General features: G+C 44.3%; 1 protein-coding gene and 1 long non-coding RNA gene across 8 annotated transcripts in view; one reads left to right on the forward strand and one right to left on the reverse strand.

The window, feature by feature from the left end:
• The first annotated feature begins 5,516 nt into the window (after positions 1-5,516).
• Positions 5,517-18,312, forward strand: part of LOC138751655 (uncharacterized) — a 50,721-nt gene continuing 37,925 nt past the window's right edge. For 2 of the 4 annotated variants that reach the window (XR_011350105.1, XR_011350108.1), the window contains exons 1-2: positions 5,517-5,661; positions 9,774-15,457. This is a non-coding gene — a long non-coding RNA (uncharacterized lncRNA). The remainder of the gene's footprint in view (positions 5,662-9,773; positions 15,458-18,312) is intronic. The other 2 variants (XR_011350107.1, XR_011350106.1) reach the window with 1 other exon arrangement.
• The window catches only part of LOC138751654 (leukocyte elastase inhibitor-like), a 49,030-nt gene continuing 40,080 nt past the window's right edge, over positions 9,363-18,312 (reverse strand). For 3 of the 4 annotated variants that reach the window (XM_069914214.1, XM_069914215.1, XM_069914216.1), the window contains exon 7: positions 9,364-10,241. In XM_069914214.1, the coding sequence (XP_069770315.1) occupies positions 9,768-10,241 (474 nt within the window). In that variant the 3' untranslated portion in view covers positions 9,364-9,767. Of the gene's footprint in view, positions 10,242-18,312 lie in introns of all 4 variants that reach the window. The other variant, XM_069914213.1, reaches the window with a different exon arrangement.

Genomic DNA, 18,312 nt, shown 5'->3' on the forward strand with positions numbered 1-18,312 from the left:
GATAAATTTTTACATGATAGAGGAATTAGGGGATATGGGGAGAAGGCAGGTAGGTGGAGTTAGGTCATAAATGAGATCAGCCATGATCGTATTGAATGGCGAAGCAGGCTCGATGGGCCATTTTTGGCCTACTCCTGTTCCTACTTCCTATGTTCCTATGTTCCTATGTACGTATCCATATCTGGACTATGTCACCATCTGTGACCATAACCAGAAGGAACACGACGAGAACCTGCAGAGATTCCTGGCCACCGCAAAGGCCCTCAATCTCACATATAATAAGAAAAATAGTGTGTTTAGCACCAAGTGGCTGGAAATTCTGGGGTGCATGGTGGAGCATGGTGTCATTGGCTCCGACATCGAGAGCATGTGGCCCCTTCTGGAATTATCTCTGCCACAGAACTCCAAGGCTTTGAAAAGGTGCCTGGGGCTTTTCTCGTATTATGCTCAATGTATCCCCAACTATGTAGACAAGGCCCAACCCCTAGTGAAAACCATGACCTTTCCCCCATCAGCGGAGACCCATAAGGCTTTCAAGGACATCAGGGACAAGATTTCCAAGGTGGAGATGCATGCCATTGATTAATCCGTCCTGTTCCAAGTGGAAAGTGATGCCTCCAACTTCGCTCTGGCCACCACACTGAACCAAGGAGGCAGGCCAGTGGCATTTTATCCCACACCCTCCAAGGCCCCGAACGCAGGCACACCACTATCGAGGAGGCACAAGCTATAGTGGAGGCTGTGCGCCATTGGAGGCACTATTTGGCCTGAGAACCATTCACCCTGTTGATGGACCAGAGATCCATCACTTTTATGTTTATCAATAAACAGCAGGGTAAAATCAAAAATGACAAGAAAATGATGTGGAGAATTGAGCTGTCCACCTACAAATATGAGATCTTGTACTGGCCAGGCAAGCTCAATAAGCCACCCGATGCCCTATCCAGGGGAACCTGTGTCAGGATGCAAGTTGATCGCCTCCATGCCCTCCACAATAGACTCTTCCACCCCGGGGTCACAAGGCTCTACAATTTTATGAGGGCCTGTAACCTCCCCTACTCAGTGGAGGAAGTCAGGGAGCTGGCTCATAATTTCATGGTCTGTGTGGAATGCAAACCACAATTTTACGGACCAGAGAAAGCCCAACTCATCAAGGCCACTTGCCCCTTCGAACGTCTCAGCGTGGACTTCAAGGGGCCCCTCCCATCCAGAAATCTGAACATCTTCTTCCTGAGTATCATGGACAAGAACTCATATTTCCCATTCGCCATCCTCTGCCCCGACATGACCATGTCCACTGTCATTAAAGCACTCGGTACAATATTCACTCTGTTCGGGTATTTCAGTTATGTTCATAGCAACAGAGATCCGCCTTCATGAGTGAAGAGTTGTGGCAATATTTCCTTTCCAGGGGCATAACTACAGCAGAACCACCAGCTACAGCCCCCACAGGAATAGGCAGGTGGAGAGGGAGAATGGTATGATCTGGAAGGCAGTCCTTTTGGCCCTCAAGTCGAAAGGATGCCCATAGCCCAGTGGCAAGAGGTCCTTCCTGAAGTGCTGCATGCCACCAGGTCCCAACTTTGCACAGTAACCAATGCAATGCCCTATGAAAAATTGTTCTCCTTCCCTAGGAGGTCAGCACTGGGAACCACATTGCTGGTCTGGCTGATGTCCCTGGGCCCAGTGCTTCCCCGGAAGCATGTTAGAATTCACAAAGCAGACACATTGTTCAAGGAAGTGCACCTCCTTCATGCGAATCCCCAGTATGCGCTGGTAAGGTACCCGGACCGATGAAACAATACAGTGTCCGTCTGGGACCTGGTGCGAGTGGGGGCCCCAACAGGCAGCGACCAGTCAGCATCAGGGATTGCCCTGATAGACAAAGTAATGATCCCACCTCCAACACAGCCCCACCGAGTGTTTCTCCCCCCCCCCCGGAGTGTTTCTGCCCCCCTTCTGCCACATTTACAAACAAATATCCCACCCCCTACAGACCTAGTAGAAACACTGTTCAGCCCTCCAACATTCAGCCCGTCGAACAAGCCACAGTTCCGCTGGAACCAATATACAGCCAGTTGTACTTTGGAGATCTCAGCACTGAATAAAACCACTGAAGTGGTGAACCTTTAAACTGTATGGACTACAAGACCCGTGCCGATTGACATTGCCCCACCGCATTTCATTCAAAAAAGGAGGAGTACAAGAATGTCCGGGCATGTCCTCACTGGGCTGGGCAGGCCGACCCACTTTCTGTACATGTAGCTCCTTCCCATAAGATCCCCTCTTAAAGGCTGAGAGCCCTAGACTCTTCCCTCATACCTGCCTTGGACGTGAGCCAGCAACCAGCAGCATGTAGAGGCATGTCTGGGTCTTCTGCTCAATAAAGCCTTTATCTCTTGCTTCGTGTCTGTGAGTGGTAATTGATTGTGCCACACATAATACATGACAAAATGTTTTGTTGGTCAGTAGTCAGTTCAGTGTCTTTGTACAGGGGCTCGCAAAATCATAAGCGGCCCTGAGGAAAGTCTTGGCCGATGTCCCTGCATCGAATGGTTGTAGCAAGCGGTGGCACCAGGCGGAGATTTTGTCCAGAAGCCTGCCAAAGGTCCCATTCAGCGACCGACTCGCTGGCCGAGATCTGTAATTTAAAAGAAACACCTGCCTGGCTGTGTCAAAAACAGCCTGTTGTTCTCGTCCCCATAAGAATGTGGGTTTCTTATGGGAGACCCCATGAGGTGGTTTAAAGAGCATGGTAAGGTGGGATATGTGCTGTCGCCAATAACTTAGGAGGCCATGAAGCTCTGGGTGTCTGTTTTATTTGAGGGGATGGCAAAATTCAACGTTTCCTTCTTGGCAGTCTGTGGTGGTAAACCACCGGCCTACTGCAGGGGGAAACCTCTGTACCTGCAGGAGTGTAAGGGGACAGGACAACACCTGGCCAGCTGTCAATCAGTCGGCTTGAATGGATCAAGCCCCACCCGGTTGGGTGTCAATCATCCTCCGGGATATATGCCTGCGCCGGCCTCCCGAGGCCTCACTCAGAGTTGCTGCAGCCACAGCCAGCCTAGCTCTGTGGAAGTCTTTGTGGATTAAAGCCTGTTGTACAGTCTTTATCTTTGTGTGTTTCTGATTCTGGCTAAGAGTGCACCACACAGTCTCAGAAATATCTCTTTGGCCTGAGCACCCAGGAACCGGACATTCTGGCTGGGGACTGGACCCTTTCAATATTAATGAGCCAGCCCCACCCCATTTCCTGAGGTAGATTAGCATGTGAAGGGCCTCTGAAACAATGGTATAATGGTCAATTGACACCTCTGGGAGAGGGTTGAATATTGGACATTGCAGCAGATTAAACTGTGGAATGTGTCTTGCCTCTCCTCTTTGTCCCAAGTAACTGCAAATTGCTCTTGTGAGTTGAATTAGAGAGGAATGGAAAAGAAAGTATTCTTATTGCAGGGTCTGTACCAAGGGATACAGACAATCTTGGAGGGAGGGGAACAACAACTGATTCCCCTTTGACTGTCCCATCTACAATTGAAGCCTGTGCAACCCCAAATGTAAACTTGCTCCTGTTCCTTTAAAACATTGATCCCTAGAATGCATTCAGGGAAAACAACTGTTAAAGGTATATGTGGCCTCGGGTCCCCCAGGCAGGAGTGGACAATGGAACAAACATGATGGGGTCCTGGCCTTAATCCTATAGGGGGGGGGGGGGGTGTGGTGGACAGTGGAGGTCTGCCACCCTGTGGGTGAGGATTCCTGCTGGCACAAATGGGGACAGTTCCTGTCTCATCTGGTGTCTGAGCTCAGCCTTGAGGGCAGAAGAGACTGTTTCAAGTGGGGGAGGAGCAGAGACAGTACCAGTGTCACCAGGGGCAGCCCTAGGCTTTATCCCAGGGTGGTTGTAGGTTTTCCCTTGGCCAAATTTCCCCATTCAAAGCTTTTTCCACAGGGCATAAATGGCAGAGGGTGGGATCTCATCTACGCTGACATGGTCAGCCCCTGTTCTCAACAGTTCCAAGTACAGCTGCCTGCACGTAAAGCAGAGAGGGAATGTGTTTCCAGACCTCACTGCTCCCCTACAGACCTGGGTGGGAGCTCCACACTGCATGTATTCTAGTCCTTCCAAGAGGGTGATGGCATCCCACACGGTCTTCCCATTAGCCGATGCCATGACTTTGAATGAGGGCATGTGGAGGTGACCAGGTATCCTGCTTTTGTACTGGTCACCTGGGTATTTTCTAAAAAGTTATGGTCACAGGCTCCCTGGTAGATGTCGTTGACCAGCGGCCACTCTCTAATGACTCAGGTACCCTCAATGACCATACCCCATTGTGGGTGCTGGTGTAGATCCAACTCTAAGATGGTTGGGTACTGGACCCTCACCACAGTCACTACCTGATTTCACAGGGTAGTCCCTTCCCAGATCTCTGACTGTGGTGCCAGAAGGCCATTGATGATGCTTTGTTGGTCAGAGAGGCTCCCTAGGGCATTCATCTCTTGCTGAGAAAGGCTCAAGTTGGGGGCCTCCTCATCCCACAACCAGAGAAGACACACGGCCAGGTGCTCATCCAGCTATTGGCAGTAGCAATCCTCTAGCTGAGTCAGATACTTTGGGGTCTCAGAGTGGCCATGGGCATGCCACTTGGTCATCTGCATCCTTCTCTCCAGTGGACCTGGGACCACGTGGTGATGGGTTGAGCATGTAGGGGTATGGATGCATAGAGGGGAGAGTGGTTGTGGGCTTAGGCTCCTCAGGCACCCACTCCTCATCACTGTTTAACTATATATCCCTACCCCCAGCCATGCATCCAGCTTGTTGTCATGCTGGACCAGGGCTCGGAATTTTGCTGGTCTGTCTGGCAGCCAGACCTGCAGCTTGAGCTACCCATGCCTGCTGCAGCTGTATTAGCCTGCAGGCGACTTCAGTGCCTCCGTTGTTACAGAGTTCTGTGTTGTGTATTGGCCTCAAACCGTGCATCTTGGCGCCTCACAGTTTGGCGGGCAGCAGCCTCCTTTGAAGAAGACCGCAGAGCCCACCTCACTGACAAAAGGCAAAGGAGGAAAAACCCAACACCCAACCCCAACCAACCAATTTTCCCTTGCAACCGCTGCAATCGTGTCTGCCTGTCCCGCATCGGACTGGTCAGCCACAAACGAGCCTGCAGCTGACGTGGACTTTTTACCCCCTCCATAAATCTTCGTCCGTGAAGCCAAGCCAAAGAAAAAGAAAGAAAAAATTGGCCTATGTGTTGTGTGGTTTTGTGTTGGAAAGTGACAGTTTGCCTTAGAGAGCCAAGGTGAAGGGTGAACTGCTGAGAGAGTGGGAGATGGAATGGGCATGTGCAGAAGATGCTCTAGAAATTTTTGGTCTTGGAAGACAAACCACCACTGGGTGTGGCTGTGAAGTGGAAGGAGGCCCAAGCAGAGTCATTGTCTGGGAGGCAGTTTAGAATGTTGGGCATTTTAAAAGGGTTGAACATTCCGAAGGCAGCAAGAAGGATCCAGACCAAGCCATTGTTCCTCTCTCTCCAAGCAACACAAGAAGACAACTTTAAATTTTGTGCTCTCTCTCTCTTTCAAAGATCTTTTGGCTTCAGTTTACCAAACAAACTGAATGTTGTTTATGACCTTTGCTTCGGTTGAGATCGAAGTTTTGTGAGTCTTGTGTCTTTTGTGTTTAAGTTTTTCTGTGGGCTGGTTGGAAATATAACTTAGACTTTAATTACATATGTTATATTCAGGTTGGGGAATTTGTTTTACACTGTTATAGAGATTTGCGTAGTAACCAGTGGGCATTGTTATAAAAGGAGGGTTTTTGAATTAAAGTTTGAAGGTGATTTATTTGTTAATAAAGTAATTGTTCATCTTTACCCCTGCGTGATATGCCTTCTTTGTGGTTGCTGGTTTGATCTTGTAACAGCCAGACCTGCAGCTTGAGCTACCCGTGCCTGCTGCAGCTGTATTAGCCTGCAGGTGACTTCAGTCCCCCTGTTCTTGAGATTGTTGGCTCGAGTCTGGGCAGGCTGGACTGGCTCCTGTAGCATGCAGCAGTGCTCTTCTAACTCCCTATCCTTTTGGATACATAAATGCTGGATCTGGTTAGTAATCCTGACCTGGCATCTCAGGAGCGACGCAAATAGCCAAAAGGCACTCCTTTGACTCCCTTTGGCTTTTTGGGAACCGCGTCTTCTTAAGGAGGGAGACCACACGTTGCCCCAGTTTTTCACCATGTGGGCCCAACTGCTCAGACCAGTCCACTGGTTTACCGTGGTCTGCCAGCAAGCTGGTCATGCCCTCAAATCCCTCCCTCTCATCTAGCCACCCGGGAATCCTATCCTTGGTGCCTGCACTGGCTTTTTTGCCCCTGTTCTAGAACATTTCCCCTTGACTTGTCCAGCTAAGACCCCTGAGACCCTGCTCGCAGCATCAATTGTTGTGAGAAGTAAACAAGTTTGGTAGGTCTCACCAAGAACTCTGAACACAGTTTTGTTAGCAAATGATTTTATTTACAGAAGGCAAGTGTGGGAAATGGTAACTGATGCAGCATGCACGCACACGCGCATGCACAAATGCATGGACACAGGCACACACAAACAAACACACACACACACACACACACACACACTCTCACACACACACACACACACACACACACACACACACACACACACACACACACACACACACACACACACACACACACACACACACACACACACACACTGAACTGGTACATTCAATGAACAAGGAAAAATCACTATGATGGCCCACTATCCCTTGGCTCAGTGCAAGCATGGCTCTCTGCTACAAGGGCACTAATTAAATGCTCCCAACCCTTTGAACAGTGCACATCTTACCAACAGTTTCTCCAGCACCATTCCACATTTCTCAGCCTGGAGTGAAGCAGGATAGTCCCAAGCTGGCAAAAAGAGAGAGAACAAAGTGCACATGGCACCTTTATAGCACTGAAGGGTCCAGCCCAGGTAATTTACATGGATCCAACAGCGAGGTGTGATCTAATGGGTGGGGTGGAACCAAAGCTTGATTGGCAGCTGGTGTGTCCTCTGACTAGGTAAGAGACAGTGTTGTCACATGACAGCCACAACCCTTCCCAATACATGCATGGACATGCACACACATGGCATAAAAGTTCTGACTCAACATATACTCTTCAGACCCTCACTTTCTTCACAGCACATAAACCTTCAACTTAGAGATGATATAAAACTTTGTTATAAACTCTCCTCTTTGCTTTGCTGGATCCTTATTGGATCCTAAAGCCATCTGATATGAAACTACTGGCTCCTCAACATATCACAAAGAAATCATTCTGTATCCAAAGTCTCATCAGCTCAAGAACATTTCCTCCTTATTAAACTAGGGAATTCTCAGTTCGTCATTTTTCTCCAGCTGGGTATTTCATAAGTGAAGAGGACAACCATATTTCAAACACTACTTTGGAAGACATCTGTCTGCATACCAACTTCTGATAGCATTTCCAGATCACAGGCAACATGATCTGCAAAGCCAATTGACCCCACTGAGGGGAGAGGAGAAAGTACCCATGAATTCCAGGTGAAAGATTCTTTATCTAAAAATGGGTCAGTCAGAAATCAAATTTGTTTTAGCTGTAGAAAGGACCATTTAAAACTAATATTTCCTCAGTATCCCAGCTATTACAAAGGGGCTTCAACCTAAAACATTAACTCTGTTTCTCTTTTTATGGATGCTGCCTAATCTGCAGAGCTCTTCTAATATGCTAATTTTTTACTTCAGATTTCCAAACATATGCAGTTTTTTAAAAAAATTCAATTGTGCACAAGGTTTGATGAGAATTGCAAGTTTCTTGTATGGGTTCCCCGCGTCATGATTGGACAGCAGCTATAACACAGCTCTAATGAATTATCTGACAGTGAAAGGACCCACAAAAGAAGACAAGAAAAATGGACAAGGCCTTCTGGAATCTTTTTCTCAATCTTTGGTGGAAGTAAACATATTTCCTAGGCCAGCAGTGATGAGGAGCTCAACATCAACCAATGGTGATGGCTCCATGGTTTAACATTTCATGGAGTTGGTGTTTCCATCCAATCAAGTAGGTTTCAGAGGAGCTTTGATCTGTTCTACATGAGTTTTATTTGCCATCCAGAAATTGAAACCTGTTCTCTGGGAGCAGACTTTTTCCAGAGGTCCTACCAGGGATCAGTTTACTGTGGTCCAGGAGCAGGCAGTTGTTCTAACAGGTATCTGTTAGTAGTCTCTTACCATCATAGATCATTGGTCTTGTGGGCCATTTTGAAGCTGTAATAGCTAAAGACATTGATATCGCCAGGTTTTTCTGATCTGATAATTGTCTGGAATAGGTGTCCAGCCTGGCCAGGCCTAGAGAACGTGAGCAATTGTCTCCAACCATGGTTTCCATAGAGAACAGGAGATGCAGGATTTAAATGACAAGGGGAGGAAATGTGAATAGAGGCAGCAGGATAAGCAAGGAGGCAAAAGAGGCTTGCGAGGCTGACAGGAAGGGTGGCAAGGATGCTCAGGGCAACCTGAGAAGATGGCATGTGGAAGCTGTACACAGATAATTTGGGTGGCATGGTTACCGTAGCATTTAGTGCAACACTATTACAATGCTAGCAACCCAGGTTCAAGTCTACTGCTGTCTGTATCTTCACCTTTACTACATAAAGGCACTGTTTGACCTGCTGAGTTTCTCCAGCATTTGTGTGTTATTTCACTTAACCACGGTGTCCACAGAATCCAGTGTTTTACTACTATGCCATAAGTGTTCTGTGATTAAAAAGGGATTGCTTAAGGTGGTATGTGAGTGGGAAGGGAAGGTTGAGAATCACTATTCTAGACCCATTTGTTACTGAAAAATTTTGCTTGAGAAAAATTGTCATTGGCCCATTTCCTTTGGAGTTATGAAACTGTGTACATAATGAATCAATCAGGTACATTTAAAACAGTGGTTTTCAAACATTTTTCTTTCCACTCACATACCACCTTAAGCAATCACTTACTTATCACAAAGCACTTATAGCATAGGGATTGCAACTTCTCTACATGTAAATAAAAATTACTGTACAACCAGCTGTGTTCAGGTTCATTCCTCTTGGTACCCATTGAAACAGTTTCACACACACAAAAATATTGAAGCTGTTCTTTTGCATATTTTATTAATGTGATATTGCCCAAAAATCAGAACACTGCCGAAGGTTTTCTTGAAATGTTCCTTCAGAAGAAAATTCAAAATTTGACATTAATCACTATGAAAGCAAAATTAATTTTTAGAAATAAAAATATTTTCTTCCCAAATTAAAATACTTATCAAGCCTTATATATGCTGTATGTAATTTTTCTTTATTTTATTCAAATTACTTGATTTGAATTACTGAATAACTTGAATTGTTAAAGATAAAATTGGCTTTGGAATAATAAGAAAAGGAATGAAAATAGATAACATTTAACACCTCAAAATTTTCAAGTCAGTGAAAGAAAAACATACAGAAAATATTTTATTGCCTTGAAGATCTGGTTGAAAATTACATTCCAGAAGACAGCAGTAAATACACAGCAGTAACCAAGAAAAGAATGGTGTAAATGAGTCAACCTTTTGTAAATTCGATCAGCCCAATACCAGATAGTTTCCATACACCAAAAGGTAATTGAGACTCTCCCTACAAAGTAGTATAGGTAATTACGTAGGGAATGCAATATATTTACTTGAATGAGAAATTGACCCTTCTTATCTCTTGATCTATTTACAGGTATGTGCATTTTTGGACCTGCTGTGTCGTGTCGCTTGCACCTCCACTTTCTGTGATATCACCCACTGGTGATGTGTAACGGCCAAAGAACAAAATGCTCTGTGTTTTGTTGTGTTTGATGAAAAACAGGAAAGGATGGTCTGCCTTAAATATTGTTGCAACGGAAAGAGAAGATCTGAGTAAATGTATGGATGTAGCTGCAGCTGCTTCTGTGCCCTCTTCATTAACATCCACAAAGGATTTATGAATAACCTTTGACACAGAGAGACCTTTTTCCTCAGACATGCCAGAGAAATTTGCCGTTGATGGAGCAAAAGCATCGATCATACCCATTGCTGAAAGTATTTCTTCAAGATTAAACTGGTCTTCCAGTTTAAAACTGGGCAGGTGAACTTCAACGTTCCTTTTCATCGTGTTGTCCGAGTTAATCAATGGGAGCAGAGTTTTGTTTTCAAGTGCCTGTTCAAGCTGTTAAAAAAAACATACTCATGAACTTAAAGCAAGTCGTTAGATAACTGTGTAGCTTAATAAGGAAATTTAACTGTCACGATACAATACAATCTTGAGTAATGTGTGATAATTTTGTTCTCAAGCCAACTGTGTCAGCTGACTACAGTGTTGAGTTAACTGTACTCTGTTTGGTATCCCTTTGTTCAAAACAATTTCTCCAAGTCTCTTCAAACCTCCATCCATAGACTATTCTCACCCATCAATGTTTCTTTAAACTGATATGAATCTTTGCATCTCTTCTAATGATAAATCCAAGGCTTAACACTGCACACCTAAATCCATTCATTTTAAAGGCATCTGTTATATACAGAGGAAACTTGGGACTCTTTTATGCTGGAGCATGAACACTGCAAGTCTGTAAGAGCCACATCACACTTGAGTGGTGAGCATGCTCAGTAAGACACGTTGTAAGAGCCACATCACACTTGAGTGGTGAGAATGCTCAGTGCGACAGTGTATCAATGCCAGATGGGTAGCCTAATGTAAGTAAAGATTTGTGCTGTTAAACTTGCAAGCTCTCTTAGTGTTTATTAAGATCGCCGATGGTACAATGAGGACACAACCTGGTGGCAGCGTGGGATCGATAGAAACCCATACCATATAGATAAAAAATCTCTATAAACCAAAATAAACACGAAGAGAAGGAAACAAAGAAAAAGCAGCATTACCTGACTACCAGAGCTGGAGAAGAAGATGGCCACAGCAGTAGCAACATTACACCCAGTCATGGACGGGGAAGCTGACGATATCATAGAGGCTTTTAAAAAGTTCAAGCAGAAGTGCAAGCTGGCATTCAAAAGTCTCCTCAAGGGAATCACACCAGAGGAAAAGGTTAGTTACATCCTTCTTTGGACGGGGGAATGAGGACTAGCCAGCTGGGAGCTGGCTGAAGGAGAAGAAAATAACCCAGAAAGGATATTAGAAAAAATTTTCTCTCATCTGGAACCCGAAATCCAACCATAGAATAAAGCGATATGAGTTCCAGGGATTAAAACAAGAGCCTGATGATTCGGTTAAAGAACATGGCAGCAAAATGCAAGTTCAAAGGAATAGAGGAGAGAATAGTCGACCAACTATGTGGGGAAGGGCTCATCCTGAAGGGCAGAAAGCTCTCATAGGAAAAGACAGCTTGAAACTAGCAGATGCCGTAGACACAGCCAGGGCCTTCGAGGCCACCAGGAGGCAAATGCAATCCCTCTCCGAGCAGGCCAACATGCAGCACAGAGATAGAAGGGTTGATGCCATAAAGCACACAGAGAGAAAGTCCCAGACATCCGAGAACTGCATGAGGTGCAGCAGACGACACCCCTTCAATGACTGCAAGAAATGCCCCATGTATGGTTTGAAGTGCAGGACCTGTGGGAAGGTCAATCACGGGGAAAAGATGTGTAGGTCTGACTCGAAAAGAGAGAGAAACCAAGAATACAGAAGGAAAGTGTGGTGATCCTTGGTATTGCTTGCTTGTATGTAGAAGTAGCTGCTTGTAGTTGCTTGTTCTTAAGGAAGACTGGCTCTGTAGACTAACCTATATATAAGTGTCCTGATCTCTGCTCTTTGTTCAGTTTGGGACTAGCCTTGTGGATGGCTAGCACTGCTGTGTTCTTGCTAATAAAAGCCTACATTATTCGTTTGACTCAATTCTCGTGAGTTATTGACTGCGGTTCAGAAAGTACACTATGTCGAGAGAAGTGACAGCAGTGACTCCGATTCACTGAGGCTCGGCATTGAAACAATACTCCTCCATGAGACGTCCAAGAAAGGGAAGGGAGAAAAAAATGAATTACACACCATGATCCAAGTAAAACGAAAGATAGGAAAAATATTCAACTTGAAAATAAAGTTGGATACAGGATCACAAAGTAATGTCCTCCTGATTAGACTGTATCGCCAGATGTTCCCCGATCACATAAAGAATGGGTACCCGGAGGAAGGCACACTAGAAGCCATAAATGTCAAGCTCACAGCCTATGGTGGCCCCGTGATTAAACAACTAGGAAAATACCAAGTAAAAGGCAGATGTAAGGGAAAGAGCATCATATGTACATTCTTCATGGTTGATGCCGATGGACCAGCAATCCTAGGCCTGAATAGTCATCAAGAATTATAGGTAATCTCTGTAAACAATGAGATCGGGGAGAAGAAAATGTCCAAGAGGATCAATAGTGACACCCCTCTTGCGCCACGCCTTCTGATCACGAACAAGGCAGAGCTCATGGACATGTACCCTGAATGCTTTGATGACACAGTCGGGTGCTTTGGGAACTTTGAATACCACATTACTATAGACCCAAAATACAAATCCATGATCCACGGAAGGTGCCAATAGAGCTGAAACAAAGGCTAAAGCAAGAGCTGGAAGAAATGGAAGAAAAACGAGTCATAGCAAAAGTAGTCGAGCCAACTGACTGGATAAATTCTATAGTAGTAAAAGAAAAGCTGAATGGCCACCTAAGAATATGTCTGGATCCCAAAGACCTAAACCAAGCAATCAAAAGAGGGCACTATCTAATACCAATGCTGGAGGACATCACTTCGGAACTAGCGGAATCCAAAATCTTCAGTAAGCTAGATACCAAGAATGGGTATTGGAATGTGAAGCTGGTTGAAGTATCGACACTGCTAACAACTTTCAACACTTCATTCGGCTGGTACAAGTTCCTGCGCCTACCTTTTGGCCTAAAAGTGAACCAAGACGTCTTCTGGCAAAAGATAGATGAGACCTACAGGGGATGAAAGGGCACTGTCGGCATCGCAGATGATATCTAGATCTTTGACAGAGACGAGAAAACTCACAATCTCCACCTACATGAGGCCTTGGAGAGAACAAGATGGGCCGGGATCAAACTCAATACAGACAATGCATCATTAAGGTGGAGGAGAGCCAGTTCTTCGGAATGGTAAACACACCTGAAGGGGTCGGGCCAAGCCCAGAGAACATAACAGCCAGTGCTGAAATGGACCACCCAAAGGACATAAAGGAACTAAGAAGCTTCCTCGGCCTGGTCCAATATATGAGTTCCTTCACCCCACACATGTCAGACCACACAGCCAACCTCAGAGAGTTGCTGAAAGAGGATGTGGAGTTTCAGTGGTCACCATCACATCAGCGAGATTTCAACAAGCTAAAGGAAGTGGTCTGCAGAGAAGTAGAACTGAGCTACTGTGACAGAAAAAAAAACTGTCACATTACAAATAGATGCTTCCACCAGAGGCCTCGGGGCATCATTGGTGCAGGAAGAAAAACCAATAGCCTTTGCATCAAAAGTCCTGACAACAGCAGAGACCCGATAGGCCAATATTGAAAGGGAGCTGTTGGCAGTCGTATATGGATGCAAAAAATTCCACAAATTTCTCTATGGGAGACAGTTTGTGATAGAGAGTGATCATCGCCCATTGGAGCACATCCAGAAAAAGAACCTAAGCAAGGCACCAGCTAGATTACAGAGGCTACTCCTCCAGCTCCAATGTTACAACTTTACTTTGAAGTACAGGCCAGGGAAGGAAATGGTGCTTTGTCACGTCTTACCCCAAATGAAAAATACAAAATGAAATCAAGATGCATCACCTCGTCAGGGTGACTAATAACAAACTAAAGCTGATTAAAGAAGAAACCACAAAGGTTGAAGAACTACAGCTGCTCTCCCAACAGGTGATACAGGGATGGCCAGAAAGGATAAAACTGGTACAGGCTACAATATACCAATATTGGTCTATCAGGGATGACATATCCCTGGAGAATGGTGTACTGCTGACAGAGTCTCAGCTGATAATACCAAAGTCAATGAAAAAAGAAATTCTCCAGAAAATATACCAAGGCCACATGGGAATGGAGAAATGCAAACTTAGAGCAAAGTCAGCAGTTTACTGGATAGGCATGTATAAGGACATCGAAAACATGGTGACTATGTGTCCGGCATGCCAGAAATACAAAAGGAAGAGATGATACCCGCGGAAATACCTGCCAGGCCATTGCACACAGTGGGAGCAGACCTGTTCACAGAAAACCAAGAATGGTTTCTGATTGTGTCCTGCTACTACTCCAAATTCCCCTTCATCAGGAAAGTGAAGGACCTGAAAGCACCAACCATCACTGCTGCAGCACGTGCACTCTTCACTGAACAGGGGATACCCGAACAAGTGATATGTGACAATGGGACCCAATTCACATCGCGTAAATTCAGAAAAATAGCTGCAGAATATGGGTTCACCATCACTACATCATCACCACATTACCCCAAGGGGCATGGATTCATTGAGAGGCATGTACAGACAATTAAACGCACTTCACAAAGTGTTGAGAGACGAAGGAAGATCCCTATCTCGCTCTTCTGTCACTGTGAGCAACACCCTTGAGGGCCAACATGAAATCCACAGCAGAGCTTCTGAATGGCAGAAAGTACAAGTGAACCCTGCCAAGCAAAATCTATTCACCAGATGACCAAGAGGAATCAAGAAGAAAGTTGACTAACATGCAAGAGGAAAGTCATCAACATTATAATAAACATTCACAAACACTTCCAGAACTCTTCAGAGGGCAGCATGTGCATGTTCAAGAGCCAGTGATAAAAACCTGGGGTCTAGCAAAGATTATTAGAAAAGCTGAAATGCCAAGGTCATACATCATTGAAAGTGCCGGAAGCACCAGCAGCTTCAGCTTCTGAAATTAAAGAAATCATGGAAGATTTAACGGAACTAATGGCTCAAGTAGAGGGTGAGCTGGATAAAACAAAAGACAGATTAAAGGACCCAGAAGAAAAAGCAAAAATATGGGACACAGACAGAAAAGGAATGATGGTCAAAATCAATTTTATGGAAAATTTCAGCGGATACAACAATTCAAGAATTATTGGACTGAGAGAAGGAAATAAGGGAAAATTTGCAATGAGCTTCTTTGAAATATGGATCCCACAAATGCTGCGACAAAGCAAGTTAAATGTAAAGCTTCAAATTGAAAAGCTTCACCGGACCCTCACACCCAAAAGAACTAGTGAACAGCGACCATGACCAGTCCTAGTAAGACTTTTAAGTTACCAGGAGCGAGATACAATCTTGGGAGCAGCATACAAATATTTTTAAAATAACAATGGCCCATTAGTGGTGGGCAACGAAAAAATAATGTGTTTTTTCACGACCTTAGCCCTGCCTTAGTCAAACAAAGAAAAGAATTTGATGAGGTAAAGACACAACTGCAATCCAAAAATTAAAATATTCAATGATTTTCCCAGTGATGCTGAGGGTTGATGTCCCAGAACGTATTGATGAATTTTCAAGTGTAACAAAGAGTGAAAGTGTTTTTACAAAAGTTTTGAAGATATTTGAGTTGCCATATAGGATCAAAAAGACCATTTTGGAATGGGACTAACTGAAAGCTGTATCTTTTTTTTCTATTTTGTAGTCCTGAGTTGTCTTGTTTTTGCTGCTAAAAGGAAAATCATTGTAATATACAATGGAAAGAAAGGAAGATAGTGAGAAAAGCGGCAGAGTGGGGACCATGATTGACGGGGGAAAATGACACCAGGAGAGGAGCAGTTTTAAAAAATGGCGCTAAAGGGAGGGGTTCTTCTTCTTTGAAAGATTCCACGGACTTTTATCATGGGCTTTCGGGTTGTATTGTTTACATTACTATCAGAGTTAGGGATTTGTGTGTGTTTCTTAAAATGGGAAATGTTTTTTAAAAGGGAAATTATTCTTAAAAGGGAAATAAAATATCTTGGAATAGCAACTGACAACAATTTACAAAATCTGTATAAACTAACTTATGTTCCTCCTTTGGAGAAGATAAAAGAAGGCATGCAGAAATGGAAAGACTTGCCGATTACTCTAGTGGGTAAGGGTTAACTATGTCAAAATGAATGTAATGCCAAGACTGCAGTGTCTTTATCAATCATTACCCATTCTGTTACCTAAAAATTTCTGTAATTATTAAGCAATCATATGAGACAGTTCCTATGGAATAATAAGGTAACAAAAATTGCACTGGAAAAACTGACATAGAAGAGGACTTAAACTTCCAGATTTTAAGAAATACTGCTACGAGCCCAGAGGACCCCTAAACCCAGCAGCAATAGATATTCACCAAGACAAAAGTTGCTTTTAATTATCTTTAAACATGAAAACAGGATCAAACTTTAACTTATTACTATTAACAACTTAACCTAACTTAACCCCCTTCTAATTCTAAGCATACGTGTATGTAATATGTGTGTAAGTTTAGAAAAGTTCTTTAATTCACAGTTCAATCTCACTTCTCATTCATCCAAGTTCACTGGTTGCAGGCAATTCTTATAATGTGCACAGAATTTAACATTTATGAAGTTCACCAGGCTTTGGTGCTTGAAAGCTAAATGATTATCACTCAGGAAGGTTCTTGTCAGTTTTCAGAGAGAGATTTGTTGTACGCTGGACACAAACTGATCCCTTTTAATCAGCCACGTCAGTGTCTTGCCAAAGAAACTTGCCCCATCAGGATTTGCCAGATGATAACCTCTTTCTTTCAGGCCACCACAGAGTTCCTTTTTGTTTCTCTTATTTCAAGTGAAACATTAGGCAGCCAGTTCTCTCCTCTTGTGTGGATCACAATGGCTTTAACCAGGCTAAACTAAGTACTCACAACCCATCTTCAAAATGTTTTTCCACAAGCTTGCCAGCTTGTCCTGCTCCAGTCCTAGCTGCTACTGCTGCTGAATTCACTCTTTTTCACTCTCTCTCTCTCTCTCTCTCAGAGAAAAGACTGTTTTTTTCTCTCTGCTTGCAAAACTACATGACGCTCTTAGAACAGCATCTCCACTCAGACAGAGTGCGGCTCCAAACTTAATCCTCTCAGTTCTTTTATCTGTTGCTTTTCAAAACAATAATCCATTAGTCAAGTCCCTTGGGAACCCCCCAAAGCTTTTACAAAGATATTCGGAGTTGGCCTGTCTGACTTGAGCAGAGCTCCAGTATTTTAATATATAGAAGATAGGAGCAGGAGTAGGTCATTCGGCCCTTTGAGCCTGCTCTGCCATTCAAGGAGATCATGGCTGATCTTAAAGTTCAGTACCCTGTCCCCGCCTTCTCTCCATAACCCCAAATTCCTTTATACTGAAGAAATATATCCAATTCCCTCTTAAATATATTCAATGAACCTGCCTCTACTGCTCTCTGTGGCAATGAATTCCACAGATTCACCACCCTCTGGGTAAAGAAATTCCTCCTCATCTCGGTTCTAAATGGTTTGCCTATTATCCTCGAACCATGGCCCCAGGTTCTGGACTCCCCCACCATTGGAAACATCCCTTCCGTATCCATTCTGTCCAGTCCTGCCAGAATTTTATACGTCTATGAGAACCCCTCTCAATCTTCTAAACTCCAGCGAGTACAATCCCAAATTGCACAATCTTTCCTCATAAATCATTCCTGCCATTCCAGGTATCAGCCTGGTGAATCGCCTCTACACTCCTTCCATTGCAAGAACATTCTTCCTCAGATAAGGCGACCAAAACTGCACACAATACTCCAGGTGCAGTACAGCTGCAGTAAGGTATCCTTATTCTTATACTCAAACGCTCTTGATATGAAGGCTAACATACCATTTGCCTTTTTAACCACCTGCTGTACCTGCATGCTCACCTTCAGTGACTGGTGCACAAGAACCCCAAGGTCTCTCTGCATTTCCCATCTCCCAATTTATTGCCATTCAAATAATAATCTGCCCTCCGGTTTGTATTACCAAAGTGGATAACCTCACATTTATCCACATTGTAGTGCATTTGCCATGTATCTGCCCAGTCCCCCAATTTATCCATATCACACTGGAGCTTCCTGACCCCCTCTTCAGTGCACATAACCCCTCCTAGCTTAGTGTCATCTGCAAATTTGGAGATATTACATTCAATCCCCTCATCTAGATCATTAATGTAAATTGAGAACAGCTGGGGTCCCAGTACAGATCCCTGTGGCACCCCACTGGTCACCGCCTGCCACTCAGAAAACGAGCTGTTTATCCCAACTCTCTGTCTTCTATCTGCCAGCCAGTTCTCAATCCACATCA

This window comes from Narcine bancroftii, chromosome 1 (genome assembly GCF_036971445.1).
Source record: "Narcine bancroftii isolate sNarBan1 chromosome 1, sNarBan1.hap1, whole genome shotgun sequence".
Taxonomy (NCBI): domain Eukaryota; kingdom Metazoa; phylum Chordata; class Chondrichthyes; order Torpediniformes; family Narcinidae; genus Narcine; species Narcine bancroftii.